This window comes from Ictalurus punctatus, chromosome 12, assembly GCF_001660625.3.
Source record: "Ictalurus punctatus breed USDA103 chromosome 12, Coco_2.0, whole genome shotgun sequence".
Taxonomy (NCBI): Eukaryota; Metazoa; Chordata; class Actinopteri; order Siluriformes; family Ictaluridae; genus Ictalurus; species Ictalurus punctatus.
In genome coordinates this window covers 11,356,344-11,371,927 of record NC_030427.2, presented here as the reverse complement: position 1 = coordinate 11,371,927, position 15,584 = coordinate 11,356,344, and the positions used below count along the sequence as shown (strand labels likewise).

General features: G+C 41.5%; 1 protein-coding gene across 1 annotated transcript in view; it reads left to right on the top strand.

The window, feature by feature from the left end:
- LOC108272395 (voltage-dependent calcium channel gamma-2 subunit) overlaps window positions 1–15,364 on the top strand; it is a 67,577-nt gene extending 52,213 nt beyond the window's left edge. The window contains exons 3-4 of the mRNA XM_017480787.3: window positions 8,935–9,075; window positions 14,050–15,364. Coding sequence (XP_017336276.1) covers window positions 8,935–9,075; window positions 14,050–14,612 — 704 coding nt within the window. The 3' untranslated portion in view covers window positions 14,613–15,364. The remainder of the gene's footprint in view (window positions 1–8,934; window positions 9,076–14,049) is intronic.
- Window positions 15,365–15,584: the final 220 nt, after the last annotated feature.

Genomic DNA, 15,584 nt, shown 5'->3' with positions numbered 1-15,584 from the left:
CTGCAGGTTTTGTGCCACAGTAGATTTGTGTTTAGAGGTATCCATGATTCCTTTTATCTTGACTAGAAACCCAGTCCCAGCTGAAGAGAAGCAGCCCCACAGCATGATGCTGCCAACACACTGTGGTTATGTTGTTTTTGGCCAATTTTGTATTTATTTATTCATTTATTTTTAAACCTTGTTCTCATTAGACTATAAAACATTTTGCCACATGGTTTGGCAAAACTTAGGCAGCCTTCCTAGCCCAGACGTGAAGAATACGAAAGCCAAATACTTGCCAGTAATTCCTGCAGCTCCTTTAATATTGCCGTAGGTCTCTTGGCAGCCTCCCTGATAAGTTTTTATGTAGTCCTTTTTTCAGTTTTTTTTTTTACAGGAATGTCCTCTTCTTGTTAATGTCTTTGTGGTGCCCCATTTTCTCCACTTGTTGATGATGGTCTTCGCAGTGTTCCATGGTACATCTGGTTTTGGTATTTATTTTGGAAATCCCTCTTCCTGATCAATACCATGAGATGATCTCTTACATGCTTTGTAAGCTTTTTAAAGACCATGGCATCAGCCAAAGAATGTCAAGAAAGTTCAAGAGAAACAGCTGATCTTTATTTGGGGTTAATCAGAATCACTTCATCGATGACAGGTGTATGATAAATACTTTTGAACATGAGTCTGAATGTGAGTGGATAATTCACATAAAGTCACATGCCTGTTATAAAATGTGAGCAAACATATGCAACCAGGTTATTGTAAGTTTATCTTTTTCCCCCCCAAAAAAATTTCATTTGTTCTTCATTTTAATTTTGTTAGTTACCATATCACAAAAAGATTGAAAAAGATCTGACATGATTTAGCTTGTATTCTAATTCTTTTTCTTTTCTTTTTTTTACATCACAAAATCCTGCACTTCTAACAGGGGTGTGTAGACTTTTTTTATACTGTATATGGAAGCAAAACTGGAAATGCATTAAAGCTTTAATATAGAGAATTAAATTCAAATTTTTCCCTACATTAGAGAATCAAGAGCACTATGTAACAAAAATATATTGCAGCAAAAAATATTTTGACAATCAAACTTAGCAATACATGGCACCCTGGTGACTGTTCCCTACATTTAAAAAATCAGGACAATTAAACAAAATGCGAAATGAGACCCTGCTCATTATTTTCTACATTGGAAAATTCAGCACAGGAACACTGATATATGTTATGAAATTCAAAATGGGATCATACACTGGCACTATTTCATAAGCGCTAGATAAAACAAGAGTACAAGCTACAAAATTCAAAATGGCACCCTATTCACTGTTGCCAAAACTGTTGAATCAGAATCATGATGTAGAACACTAATAAAGGGAACAAAATTCAAATTCAGACTTCTTACTGTTCCATGCACTACAGATTCATTATAAAACAGTAATAATAGGACCAAAATTTAAAACGCACCCTATTCCCTACACTGGAAAATCAGAAGCATTATGCAGAATGCTAGTAAAAAAAAAGAAATTCAAAATGGTGCCATACTCACTGGTCCCTAGACTGGAAATACAGGACCACTATGTAGTATGGTAGCTAACTAATATATAGAATGCAACACAAAATGGTGCCCTACTCACAGTTCCCTACATTGTCGAATCAGGATCACTATATAGTGAATGAAATTGGAAAATATACTGAACCAATTATTCCATGTATTTGAGAATCAGAAGCACTATGTAGCACACTGAAAGAGCAGATGCACTAGTTAGCACACTAATATTCAGAATGAACATTTAAAAATAGCACACTACTTTCAGTTCCCTCTACAAGGATCGGTATGGAAGACAATGAAATAGGAAAAGTTCAAAAGCACCCAATTCCTTGCACTGGAAAATCAGAAGCACTATGTAGACTGCTAGTATAGAAAGTGACATTCGAAATGGCGTCCAGCTTACTGTTCCCAAGACTGGAAAATTAGGAACACTATGTAGTATGGTAGCTCACTAATATATAGAACCCAGTTCAAAATGGTGCCCTACTCACAGTTCTCTATATTGGCAAATCATGAGCACGATATAGTATTGCGAATCAGGAACACCATGTAGTGTTGTAGTGTGTTAATATATGAAATTCAAAGCGACACTCCACCCACAAGTCCCTGCATTTAGGAATCAGAAGCACTAGATCACTAGTACATTTAAAATGGCACCCTGCTCTCTAGTCCCTATCTGGAAAATTAGGATCATGTAGGAAATTAAATTCACTGTTCCCTAAACTAAAGAATCAAGAGTGCTATACTACACACCGATATAAGCAACATAATTCAGATGACATAGTCAAACACTATGTAGCACACTAATATACTGAAGGAAGACTTTAAAAATGTACTTCACTCACTGTTTCCTTCACTACAGAATCAGCAACACTAAGTAACACCCTTATTGTGTGATGTAGAGTTTCAGTCTGTCACCTCATTAGCACCATCACACTCGTCTCACCATCACCAGTCCACCGAGGAGGTGTTTCAAACCACACCCGATTTACTATATAGGTCATGTCCAAATGCCGTAGTGCATTATGGGTGTTCTGTATCTGCTATAGAACATCATCCATGTGTTTGATGCATCACCGTAGTTCCCTAAGTGCATTATGGGTGTTTTTGCATGTCCTGGACATCATGTTATTGTGCCAAGTGGGCAGAGTATAAGCATTCATAGACGTCTCAGATAATGTGGTGATCATGAGAAGATCAAAACTTTTGAATTATGAAATAATTCTGTTGAGCGTCAGTATTTTTTATTGCTACCGTTTAAAAGTAGACATGTTATATATCGGAAAAGCTGAAAATTGTTCATCGCACCTTAATAGAGGATTAATTAGGGCATAAATAATGAATTAGGGCTTAATTAGTACATAATGAATTACATGGTCATTTCTGCAGGTCATGTGTTGGTTTTGTTTTATGATGTCACACGGGTAAGTGTTATCCGTGTCACACACTGATGCACCGAGGTGAATGGACGGTGTTGGTGTTTGACAGTAAAGCGCTGATTGTCAGTGATGATGAACGAGCGCAATAACTGTGTCAGAACGGGAATGGATGTGTTCTGAACTCCTTAGAGTCTTCGTTGCCGTGGAAACGCTCAGCCATCCGGAGACCTAGATGAACGCTTTTGCTCCGGATCTGTGCGAGCGTGTGAGGTTCGGCAAGGATCTGGTGATGTGTGTCAGTGTCGAGGTTGGTCAATATTGTTTGCTTTCTCTAGATTTCTTCCTTTCTTCTCTGTCTCAGCGTTCTCCTGCTCTCTTTATCCATTTTGGAAATTGAGAAATACGGACAGATTTTTTCTTCTCGTTCTTCTTCTCCTCCTTTCTCTGGTCATCACTCCTGCTGTAGGATTACATGAAGAAGCAGATGTTTCCTGATTATTGGTTTTAGGTCTCACACTGTGTGTGTGTGTGTGTGTGTGTGTGTGTGTGTGTGTGTGTGTGTGTGTGTGTAGGAGAGTGAGTTTGTTCAGGAAAATGGGCCTTGCCTTTGTGAGTGTCAAAGTGAACAAGAGAAGAAGTAAAAGAGATATCTGCACCAACACATGGGTTTTAACCGAGTGAGCAGTGACAGAGTGTAAAACAATGCAACATAATCTTCAAGATTAAAAAAAAAAAAAAGAAGTCTCACCATTGTGTGCAATTTGGCTTCATCATGTGAACTGCTCTCTCACAGACCACAACCCCGCCCCCCCTTTTCTCTCTCAATCTCTCTCACAGAAAGGGTGTGGATATATACACAATTTCCATAAAGCTAATCTTTTTTCAAACACTGACATATTCGTGTTCATGTTGCCACTGAAAACACTGTGAAAAGAAATGCATGTGTAGTTATGATTGCCACCCAGCTATTGCCAGATACAAAGTACAAAATTTTGTAATGCAAAGCTATTGCCAGATAAAAACAGCACAAAAATTTGGGGTTCTTTATTTAACCCTTAAACGTATACATTTTTCACCAAACATTATTACATATTCGGGTCGTTAGCGACCCAGAGTAAATATCTAACGCGGATGGATCTCTAAACTGCCCCAGTAGTATAAAACTGTCCAAATATTTTATTAACAATTACAAAATAATAAAATACAGCATATTTCATTATCTTTTGCCATTTTATTTGTCATCAAACAGATGCAAACAAAACATACACCGTTAAAATTATGCACTTCTAATTCACATGCTAAACTAGTGAAAGTATTGTAGTATTTTCATTCAATCGTTTCAGTCACCATAACAAATTAAAATCATTACAATATTTCATATTTTCATAATTAAAGTAATTTTATCATGTATAATTTTCATGGCTAAAAACAATATTATCAGGTAATATCATGATAGGAAAATGTGGCATCTTCTGTGCTTCGCCTGGTAAAGTCAGCATCTGGCTCATATTCGGGATGTGGATCATGCGATACGTTACTCTCAATAGGAAAGGGTAAATGTTGCACTTATATAGCACTTTTATCCAAAGCACTTTACACTGGTTCTCATGCACCCATTCACACACACTCACAGTAGCAGAGCTGCCATGCGAGGTGCTAACTTGCCATCCGGAGCAACTTGGGGTTCAGCGTCTTGCCTAAAGACACTTCAGCATGTGGAGTCACATGGGTCGGGAATCAAACCGCCAACCCTACGATTAGTGGACAACCCGCTCTACCACTTGAGCCACAGCCGTCCTAAAAGCTACTATCGTGTTCATAATCGTCAAATCAATTTTTTGTTCGCTTATAGCTTCATCATCAGATCCACTGTCAAACGATGCTAATATTTGATTACAAACTTGTTCTGCAGTAAATCACTGAGCCATGTCAAGTTTTGTAACGTTTCTTTTACGTCTGGGGTCATTATGATTGACACATTACATCATCATTGTTTACCAAACATTCCCACCTTGAGGAATAAAAGAGAATTGCACTTATTGAGCCGTGAGATATTCTATATTGTTGCGCAGAAAAATATACTTACATTATTACATACCTCGGGTCCGTAGTGACCCTATCATGTTTTTACAATAAATGAATTGGAAAACAGATATTATTCGACAAGTTTCCATTTTTTTTCTTGTTATATTGTTAATAATAAGTAGATTGAGGAATGCTAAGAAGGTGGAGGTCTAATGTGAAAAAATGAACGAGGGTGTCACGTCACGGAGGTAAGGGCGGATACAAATGCAGAATCCAAGTTGAAACGTTTTAATTAAATGCAATCAAAACACCAAACAAGACTTACAAGAACCCAGGACTAGAACAACATGATACCGATGGATATACCAAAACAACACAAGAAAACCTGTGCGGTGCAAAATGTGACTATTTGTACACACCAGTGCTAATGAGCTAAACGTGAAACAGGTGAAATGGACATGTGACTAGTTGCAGTGGCTTATGGGAATCGTAGTTTTAGTCCTTTTCCACTATTTACATGACAGATCCCCCCTTTAACGCATGTCGTGAGGGGTCCCCCAGACCAGATGTCCCTAAGCATTTCAAAGTTCCATTGTTTCTCATCCCTCGTGGGGTTGGACAGAGGACGCTTGACGTGTTCTCTGAGTTTCAGGTGTGGGGCGGTCTCTTCCGCACCGCAGAGAGATGATGTGATATCCCTTCCGAGCAGGATGGCAGAGCGACGTCCTCAGCGGAGTAGGAAGGTGGAGTAATGTCCGAAGTGAAGCCTGGCGTAGTGACCTCTGAGGCAGACCAGGGAAGAAAACTGGAACTCTTGGCCACACTTGCAGGCAGAGTAACATCCTCAGCTGAACAAGGAGACTGAGAGGCATCCTGAGCAGTGTCCTCAGATGAGCAGGGAGGCTGAACGACGTTCTCTGTCGACTTGGCAGGCTGGAAGAGATCCACAGTGGGGGAGGGAGAGTGGGAGATGGTTCCAGCCTGGTTGGAAGGCTCTTTTTTGATATACCCCCTGATACCGTACATCATGTCGAGCCATTCCCGATTGGCTTTAATTAAAGAGAATTTCCCCTCCTTCTCCCACCTTTGTTTTTCCCTTTCATACAAGGCCTCTTGGACTTCTGCATCCAAAAAATTCTGCTGCATCCATTGTTCGGTCTTGCGTTCTGTCACGTCACAGAGGTAAGGACAGATGCAAATGCAGAACCCAAGTTGAAACGTTTTAATTAACAAAACACAAAATAAGACCCAGGACTAGAACAACTAATACTGGTGGATAAACCAAAACAACACAACACAAACCGTGCAGTGCAGAACGTGACTATTTATATACACCAGTGATAATCTATTTATGCACACCAGCTAAACGTGAAACAGGTGAAATGGACATGTGACTAGGTGCAGTGGCTGATGGGAATCGTACTTTTAGTCCTTTTCTGCTATTTACATGACAGAGGGGGAGGGTACTGGATGACATCCCAGTATGTGTTTAAGTGTTAAGACAAACATTTCCAAAGAGCTACATTTTGGCCAGCTAGAAAACTAGCCAAGGTACATTGAGTCTGCTGAGTCTGGGAAGATCTGCTGCCAAAAATGAATGAAATATTAAGAAAAGCTCATTAGGAATCTCCTGAAACTGTCTGCAATAAATAATTGCAGCAGGTTACAGTAGCATGGTTTGAGGGACGTAATGTAAAGGACCTGTAAAATACAGTTTCCAGAACAAAGTCCACATCCCACAAGCTCAAGTCACTGTAGACATTTACAAGTCTACAAGTTCTCCTGAACTTCAGCATACTACAAAACCTGTGCATGTGTTTGTATTTGAAGTTCAGCATCGCAAGGTGCCTGTCAGGCGTGTTTTCTCTATATGTGTGTGTGCCAGCTTCACCATCAGTGTACAGTGAGTAAAAAAAAATTGAAGGGGTGCTTTGCATTGCATAGATAATGCAGCATGACTGCATCACCAAGGGAACGAAGAGAGAGAGAGAGAGAGAGAGAGAGAGAGAGAGAAGGAAAGTGACCAGGGTTGAGGTCACCTTAATATTTAATCAAGCCCACCACCTGGAGCTCTGACACATGAGAGATAGACCAAAAAAAAGAGGGAATGAAACAGAAGGAGGGTGATGGTAGCAAGGTTATGGCATTTCTCAAGGTAAAACTATGCTGACTGAAGAATATTTAAAAGTTCCAAAATGAGGTTCAGAAGTTATGGAACATTACCTGGAAAAACTCTGTGAATACTAATTTAATTGTAGTCCTCATTTCATCCAATAAATCATGCCATGATACACTTGTATCATTAGTACACTGACCAACTGCATGATTCATAATAAGAAAGATTTAGACCACACAGACCTGCCCTTTCAAAGTAAAACTACCTAGTAACATCTTGAAACATGCTGACTGGGTGTTAGCCTTATACTGTCTTTTTTTGACTGAAAGTCTTGAATAAAAACTCATATAATATAATATAATTGTAGGCTTTTTAAATGTATAATATAAAGATGAGTGACAAAGAAAAACTGGTGTGGTTCACTTTATTTAATTGTAAGGAGACCTGTAAGTCAATCTCACTAGATGGGATCATCTACTATCTATATTGTTATTTAGCTAACATTTGCTAATAAAGCTAGCTAACCTTGTCTAGTCTCTAATGTGCTCTCAACTTCATTCAGAGTTTTATTGGACTTTGTACCAAAAAGCTAACGCTAGCTAATGTTGCATGTTACTTAATGTTAATTACCTTGAACAAGGAATCTTATCCCTGGCAGAGTCCTTCGGGTAGAAAGTTTTGTTTTAAATACAAACACAATTTTTTTTGTCTACTTTGGGCCACCTTATATAGTCCAACTTGTTAGGAAACCTTACAAAAAACTCAATATAATATACAACACATGTTTGTGTGCGTCCCCCACTCTTCTGGGAAGGCTATCCACTAGATTTTAGTGTGTGGCTGTGGGGATTTGTTCATTCAGCCACAAAAGCATTACTGAGTTCAGGCACTGAGCCAAGTGAGAAGGCCTGGTGTGCAGTTGATGTTCCATTTCATCCCAGAGGTGTTCAGTGGGGTTGAGGTCAGGGCTCAGGCCACAGTTCTTTCACATCAACCTTGAAAAACCATGTCTTTATTGATCTCACTCTATACGCACCGCTGCATTGCCATGCTGGAACAGATTTGGGCCCTTTAGTTCCAGTAATGTTGCAGTTTACAAAGACATTCTAGACAGTTGTGTGCTCACAACTTTGCGGCAACAGTTTGGGGAGGACCCACAAATGGGTGTGATGGTCAGGTGTCCACATACTTTTGGCCATATAGTGTATATTGTGTTGTAAAAATGCCTTCGGGCTAAGCAGTATATTTTCACCCTATTGTATCTCTATTACATATGCATATGCACACACACATACACAAACACAGTCACACAATTTGCCTATTAGAGGGGGCAACAATGGGGGGTCAGGGACAACATTCCTCTTGTCCCCTAACTGATAAGACAGACAGCTGATTTATGGACTGATACAGGAGATAGAAACAAAGGACTAATAGAAAGAGGGAGCGAGATGAATGCATCCTCCCTGAAGTAGTGATAAAGGTAGAGAGTGACAGACAGATTCTGTAGAGAGATAGAGGGATAAAAAGGACAGAAATGAGCATATTTAGTAGCAGGAGAGAGAAGAAGGAGAGAGAGATTGAAAGGGGGAGGGCAGTCTCACAAGTTTGTGTTCACTTCATCGTCAGCACTTTAGAAGTCTTACAAAGTGCTGAGGAGTTGTATGTCTGTGTATGTGTGTATATACCTGCATGTGAGCTAATGTGTATACGTGTGTCTTAATGAGGCACATATGTGAAATTTTATGCAGCACTGATGAAAAATTAAGTGAGCATGTAAACCAGGAAGGGAGGGGAAAATGACATGAACAGTGTCAGAAAGACGGAGTGTAAACTGTGTGCTTGTGTGTGTGTGTGTGTGTGTGTGTGTGCGTGCGCGTGTGTGTGAGCAGGAGCAGTGAGGGCGTCCAGTATATTCCCCATCCTTAGCGTGATCCTACTCTTCATGGGAGGTCTCTGTATTGCGGCCAGTGAGTTCTACAAGTCACGTCACAACATCATCCTCAGTGCAGGGATCCTCTTCGTGTCTGCAGGTGAGTGCCAGCGAAGACATGTTTGGTGTCCAATGTTTGCGTTTTTTCCAAAGAAGCCCCAGGAAACCCACACTTGGGGCAGGAACTGCAGTTTGATTGGTTTAGTGGCACTGAGGGCAGGAACTGCAGCCTGATTAGTTAGAATGGCACTGGAGAGGAAGTAATTGTACTTTGATTGGATAAGTGGCAGTGGGGGCATTAACTGCAGTATAATTGGTTCAGTGGCAAAGGGGCAGGAACTGCGTTCCCACTGGTTACATTAACACAGGGGGCAGGAAGTGCAGGCTAATTGGTCACAGTGGCACTGGGGAAAGGAACTGCAGTCCGATTGGTCACAGTGGCACTGGGGATAGGAACTGCAGTCCGATTGGTCACCGTGGCACTAGGGGATATAGGAACTGCAGTCCAATTGGTGACAGTGGCACTGGGGATAGGAACTGCAGTCCGATTGGTGACAGTGGCACTGGGTTTAGGATCTGCAGTCCAATTGGTTATAGTGGCACTGGGTTTAGGATCTGCAGTCCGATTGGTTACAGTGGCACTGGGCTTAGGATCTGCAGTCCGATTGGTTACAGTGGCACTGGGTTTAGGATCTGCAGTCCAATTGGTTACAGTGGCACTGGGCTTAGGATCTGCAGTCCGATTAATCACAGTGGCACCGGGGACAGGAACTGCAGTTTGATTGGTTAAGTGACACTGGAGGGGCAGTAACTGTACTTTGATTGGATAAGTGGCAGTGGGGGCCGATTGGTGACAGTGGCACTGGAGGGTATAGGAACTGCAGTCCGATTGGTCACAGTGGCACTGGGGATAGGAACTGCAGTCCGATTGGTTATAGTGGCAGTGGGTTTAGGATCTGCAGTCCGATTGGTTATAGTGGCAGTGGGTTTAGGATCTGCAGTCTGATTGGTTACAGTGGGACTGGGCTTAGGATCTGCAGTCCGATTAGTCACAGTGGCACCAGGGACAGGAACTGCAGTTTGATTGGTTACTGTCTACAGAGACTGCAGAAATGGCAGACTATTGTTAAGCACTGTCTGTTTGAGTTACTGCAATCCATCTTTCCTGACAATTTACAACAATCCAACCACACACAACATGCCCTGACTACAGGAATTACGTGTTTTCTCACTGAACACGCCGAACGAGTCCTCGTCTTTAATACTCACAGTCTCTTAGCACGGTTGAAATCATGGGCATACGGGAGGTTTTTTAAATGCCACGTGCTGTATAAACAGCTAAGAGACAGGGGTTCTGTGAGATACACATTCCACATAGAGCTTGTCAGAAGCATGAGTCTGTTTATTTTCTGCTAGGCTGAGAGACTTCCGTTGGGATACAGCTAAAAAACGTGTTCCAGACACTTTTTTGTCTTTATCCACATCCAAAATTCACTTTATAAAACAATATGAATCTAGAAATATCAGAGTTGAAGCTAGAAAGCAAGCAAACCATGGGCCCTCCAGTCAATTGACATTAAACTGAGAACAGTGAAGTCCATTGTTGTTGGCTTTTTATTAATAATGGACAAAGCCTCACTAGTGATCATTTTGGGCATACAGTGCATGTGGAAAGTATTCACAGCACTTCACTTTTCCCACATTTTGTTATGTTACAGCCTTATTCCAAAATGGATTAAATTCATTATTTTCCTCAAAATTCTACAAACAATACCCCATAATGACAATGTGAAAGAAGTTTGTTTGAAATCTTTGCAAATTTATTAAAAATCAAAAACACAAAAAGTACATTCACATAAGTATTCACAGCCTTTGCCATGACACTCAAAATTGAGCTCAGGTGCATCCTGTTTCCACTGATCATCCTTGTGATGTTTCTACAACTTGACTGGAGTCCACCTGTGGTAAATTCAGTTGATTGGAAATGATTTGGAAAGGCACACACCTGTCTATATAAGGTCCCACAGTTAACAATGCATGTCAGAGCACAAAGTCATGAAGTTCAAGGAATCGTCTGTAGACCTCTGAGACAGGATTGTATCGAGGCATGGATCTTGGGAAGGGTACAGAAACATTTCTGCAGCATTGAAGGTCCCAATAAGCACAGTGGCCTCCATCATCAGTAAATGGAGGAAGTTTGGAACCACCAGGACTCTTCCTAGAACTGGCCGCCCGGCCAAACTGAGCGATCGTAGGAGAAGGTCCTTAGTCAGGGAGGTGACCAAAAACCCAATTGTCACTCTGACAGAGCTCCAGCGTGTCTCTGTGGAGAGAGGAGAAACTTCCAGAAGAACAACCATCTCTGCAGCACTCCACCAATCAGGCCTGTATGGTAGAGTGGCCAGACGGAAGCCACTCCTCAGTAAAAGGCACATGACAGCCCGCCTGAAGGACTCTCAGACCGTGAGAAACAAAATTCTCTGGTCTGATGAAGTACAGATTGAACTCTTTGGCCTGAATGGCAAGTGTCATGTCTGGAGGATACCAGGCACCACTCATCACCTGGCCAATAACATCCCTACAGTGAAGCATGGTGGTGGCCGCATCATGCTGTGAGGATGTTTTTCAGTGGCATTAACTGGGAGACTAGTTAGGATCGAGGGAAAGATGAATGCAGCACTGTACAGAGACATCCTTGATGAAAACCTGCTCCAGAGCGCTCTGGACCTCAGACTGGGGCAAAGGTTCATCTTCCAACAGGACAACGACCCTAAGCACAAAGCCAAGATAACAAAGGAGTGGCTACAGCACAACTCTGTGAATGTCCTTGAGTGGCCCAGCCAGAGTCCAGACTTGAACCCGATTGAACATCTCTGGAGAGATTTGAAAATGGCTGTGCACCGACGCTCCCCAACCAACCTGATGAATCTGGAGAGGTCCTGCAAAGAAGAATGGGAGAAACTTCCCAAAAATAGGTGTGCCAAGCGGGTAGCATCATACTCAAAAAGACTTGAGGCTGTAATTGGTGCCAAAGGTGCTTCAACAAAGTATTGAGCAAAGGTTGTGAATACTTATGTACATGTGCTTTTTTGTTTTTATTTTTAATAAATTTGCAAAGATTTCAAACAAACTTCTTTCACATTGTCATTACAGGGTATTGTTTTTAGAATTTTGGGGAAAATAATGAATTTAATCCATTAAGGAATAAGGCTGTAACATAACAAAATGTTTCCGGATGCACTGTATAGGTGCAAACATCTACAGTGTAACCATAGCGTTTCCGATTTTGTTACAGCAATGTAAGAACCACATTTCCAGCAGCCAGACAAATTCATATGCAATTCAAATACAAAGGCAAATACAACTCACCCATTAGAAAAGGGAACTCACAGAAGGGGAAAGGACACATGATGTGAAAAATGCACATTTGCCATTAATAGAGGTTACCTTTGCTTCACATTGAATTTATTTTCTTGAACTTGGACATGTGAATTCACAAGCATTGGACATGGGAGCCAATAGAAACCAAAGGACTGTCATGTCTTTGGTCAGTAAAAAAATGGAGTCATACCAGATTTTTGCCTCGCTGTTTTGCATAATTTTTTCATATTTCTTAATATAGTAGAAATATCAGCCAACATTGCATGTTTCCTTCCCTGAACAGTTTTTGCTTAGGGGCCCCAAAATGAGAGATGAGAGTCACTATTTGCCAAATGCTTGCTCTGTGACCTGCTAATGGGTAAACATGGCCTTAAGGAACGGTCTTATATTTGTGTACATGTCGAGGGAAGAAGACAGCAATCGCATCCAGTGCCAACTTCGCTCAAGGACACAATGACAACTCTCATAAAGAAGCTCTAGTTCCCTAAAGAAGCCAACCTGAAACTGTCTGATTGTTTACCAAATTGCTGAACCATCCACCACCCAGGCAAAGCTAAATTAAGGACCAGAGGGAATCTGAAAACCTCTGAAGGATCTGTAGTATTTTAGTAGGAGTGTTCATTTGGTAATTTCAAAAGCTTGAGTACTTGCAAGAGGAAATGACTGAGTACTTAGGTACTTGACTGAGTCAATTTAGTCTATTGTGTTTTTAACGCTATTAGCAGTGTTTTTCTTTCACCACACATATGCCTAACTCTGGTAAAAGTTATTCAAGTCTGTTTAGCTTATTCATTTTTGCTTGACAGTATATGCTTAAATGTTAAATAGTAGTGTATAGTTGTAGAGTTGTAGAGTTGTACAGTTATATGACAGCTGTTCCAGATAATTTGCATGCACATTGAAACTGTCTTTAGCTAGCTAGCTTTCGCAATCTCTGAAATGATTGTGTCACCTGTGCAGTCTATGTATATGGTATTTCTACTTCCAGTAACACTATAACAAAGGCTTCCCCAGTGCTGCTGTAGCCAATTGAGCTGCAATGCCTGATGCCAGTACTGCACAATTAGACTGCAGTTTATGTCCCCAGTGCCAGTGTCACCAATTGGGCTGCAGTAATTCTACAGTAATTAATGGGGCTGTAGTCTTAAGTTTGAATTTAACAAGTGGGACTATAGTTTAAGCCCCTACTGCCTCTGTAACCAGTCAGGCAGCAGGTCTAGGCCACAGTGCTAATGCAACCATTTTGGCTGCAGGTCCAGCCCCCACTGCTACTCTAACCAAGCCAGCTGCAATTCTTGCCACCAGTACCTGTAACCAACTGGGCTGCAGATCTAGCCCCAATGCCAGTGTAACCAGTCAGACTACAGTTCCTACCCTCAGTACTACTGTAACCAATCAGGCTGCAGTTTCTGCCCTCAGTGCCACTGTATTAAATAATGCTGTAGTTCTAGTCCACAGTGCCATTGTAATCAATCGGACTACTGTTTCAATCCCCAGTGCAATTGTAACCTCTCTAGGAAGCTTACACTCAAAACTCAAAACCAACCTCTTAAGCTCTTTGAGTGATAGAATAGAGCTTAGAACATTTTATCTAAAGAACAGTGGTTTATTTTAAAGTCATAGTTAGTATACGTTATAGGGAATTAGTCAATTTATACCCTGACCAACTATTTTCTATCTATGTATCTATCAGGTTTGAGCAACATCATTGGCATGATTGTCTACATATCAGCAAACGCTGGTGACCCCACCAAGAGCGACTCGAAAAAGAACAGCTACTCGTATGGCTGGAGCTTCTACTTTGGTGCTCTGTCCTTCATCATGGCTGAAATGGTGGGTGTCCTGGCCGTGCACATGTTTATCGACCGGCACCGTGAACTCCGGGCTGCCAACGCCCGGGCTGGAAGAGGCATTGCCACTGGAAACGCAGACTACCTGCATGGCTCGGCCATCACACGCATCCCCAGCTACCGCTACCGTTATCGGCGCCGCTCACGCTCCTCCAGCCGCTCCACGGAACCCTCACAGTCACGTGACACCTCTCCGCTGGGCCTCAAGGGCTTTGGAGCTCTGCCATCCACCGACATCTCCATGTACACTCTGACCCGCGGCGGAGGAGATACGCTGAAAGCCACGCCCCCAGCCACCTACAACTCGGAGAGGGACCATAACTTCCTGCAGGTCCACAACTGTATCCAGAAAGATGCGAAGGACTCACACAGCAATGCTGCCAACCGTCGCACTACGCCTGTATGAGCACCACAGAGACCAATACTGGCAGGGAGGGAAAGTGACTGAACATGGGCCAGAAAAAGAGAGACAGGGAACAAATGAGTGAGAGAAAGGATGGAGAACCAGAACATGAGGGGTAATAATGACTGGGGATACAAGAGCTCTCTGAGCTATGAGCTATTTACAACAATGAAGATGACTATGAGTTTCCATGTTGAAAAAAAGTGAAAAAGTGAAAAATGTCCAAAAAAAAAGAGATAAAGAAAATGCATGATTTTCCCATCTACCGTAATTTAACGAGTTTTAAACCATGTTTCAAAAGAAGAGGAGCGAGTAATGGGGAGAAAGAGAACAAGAGAAACAGAAAGAGAGACAGAGACATAAACAGGTGAAAGAAAGGGAGGGTGTAGTAGAGGATGAGCATTGTGAGTCTTAAAAGGTTTATATTTTTTCAACTCTCTTCTCAGTGTCCAGGGCGACCTGTGACTCTGCCCCCTCCTCCCCGCCCACCTCCCTCTTTACTTCCTGTATGTATCCATCTCATTCTTTTGCGCATTAATACTGTGAAGCGTTGTGGCCGAGGTGTACCCAGGGGGAAAAAAGACAAACCTGTATCCTGGCCACAACTTATAAGTTAATATATGTATTAATTATATATGAATATATAAATATATATATATGTTAATAAACCACAGATAGACTTCCCTGACGCAAGAGAAGGACGGAAAAAAAAGACATAAAAAATGAGAACAAATCAAAAGTCAATAAAGTCGTCATGGAAACAAAAGAATTGGGGAATGGGTTTTATTGTGACTCACTGGAGGAGGGAAAAAAGGAAATAGATGTTTTTGTAAACAGCAAGCTAGTTTTGTTCAAAAGTGGTCTTGCTTATGCACTACACCATTTACAGTGAAAATGTGGAAGGGTTACGTGGTCTAGGCGTTTTTGAAGCCAAAAGAGTCACTGTGCAATGGTTGCATAAGCACTGACACTTAT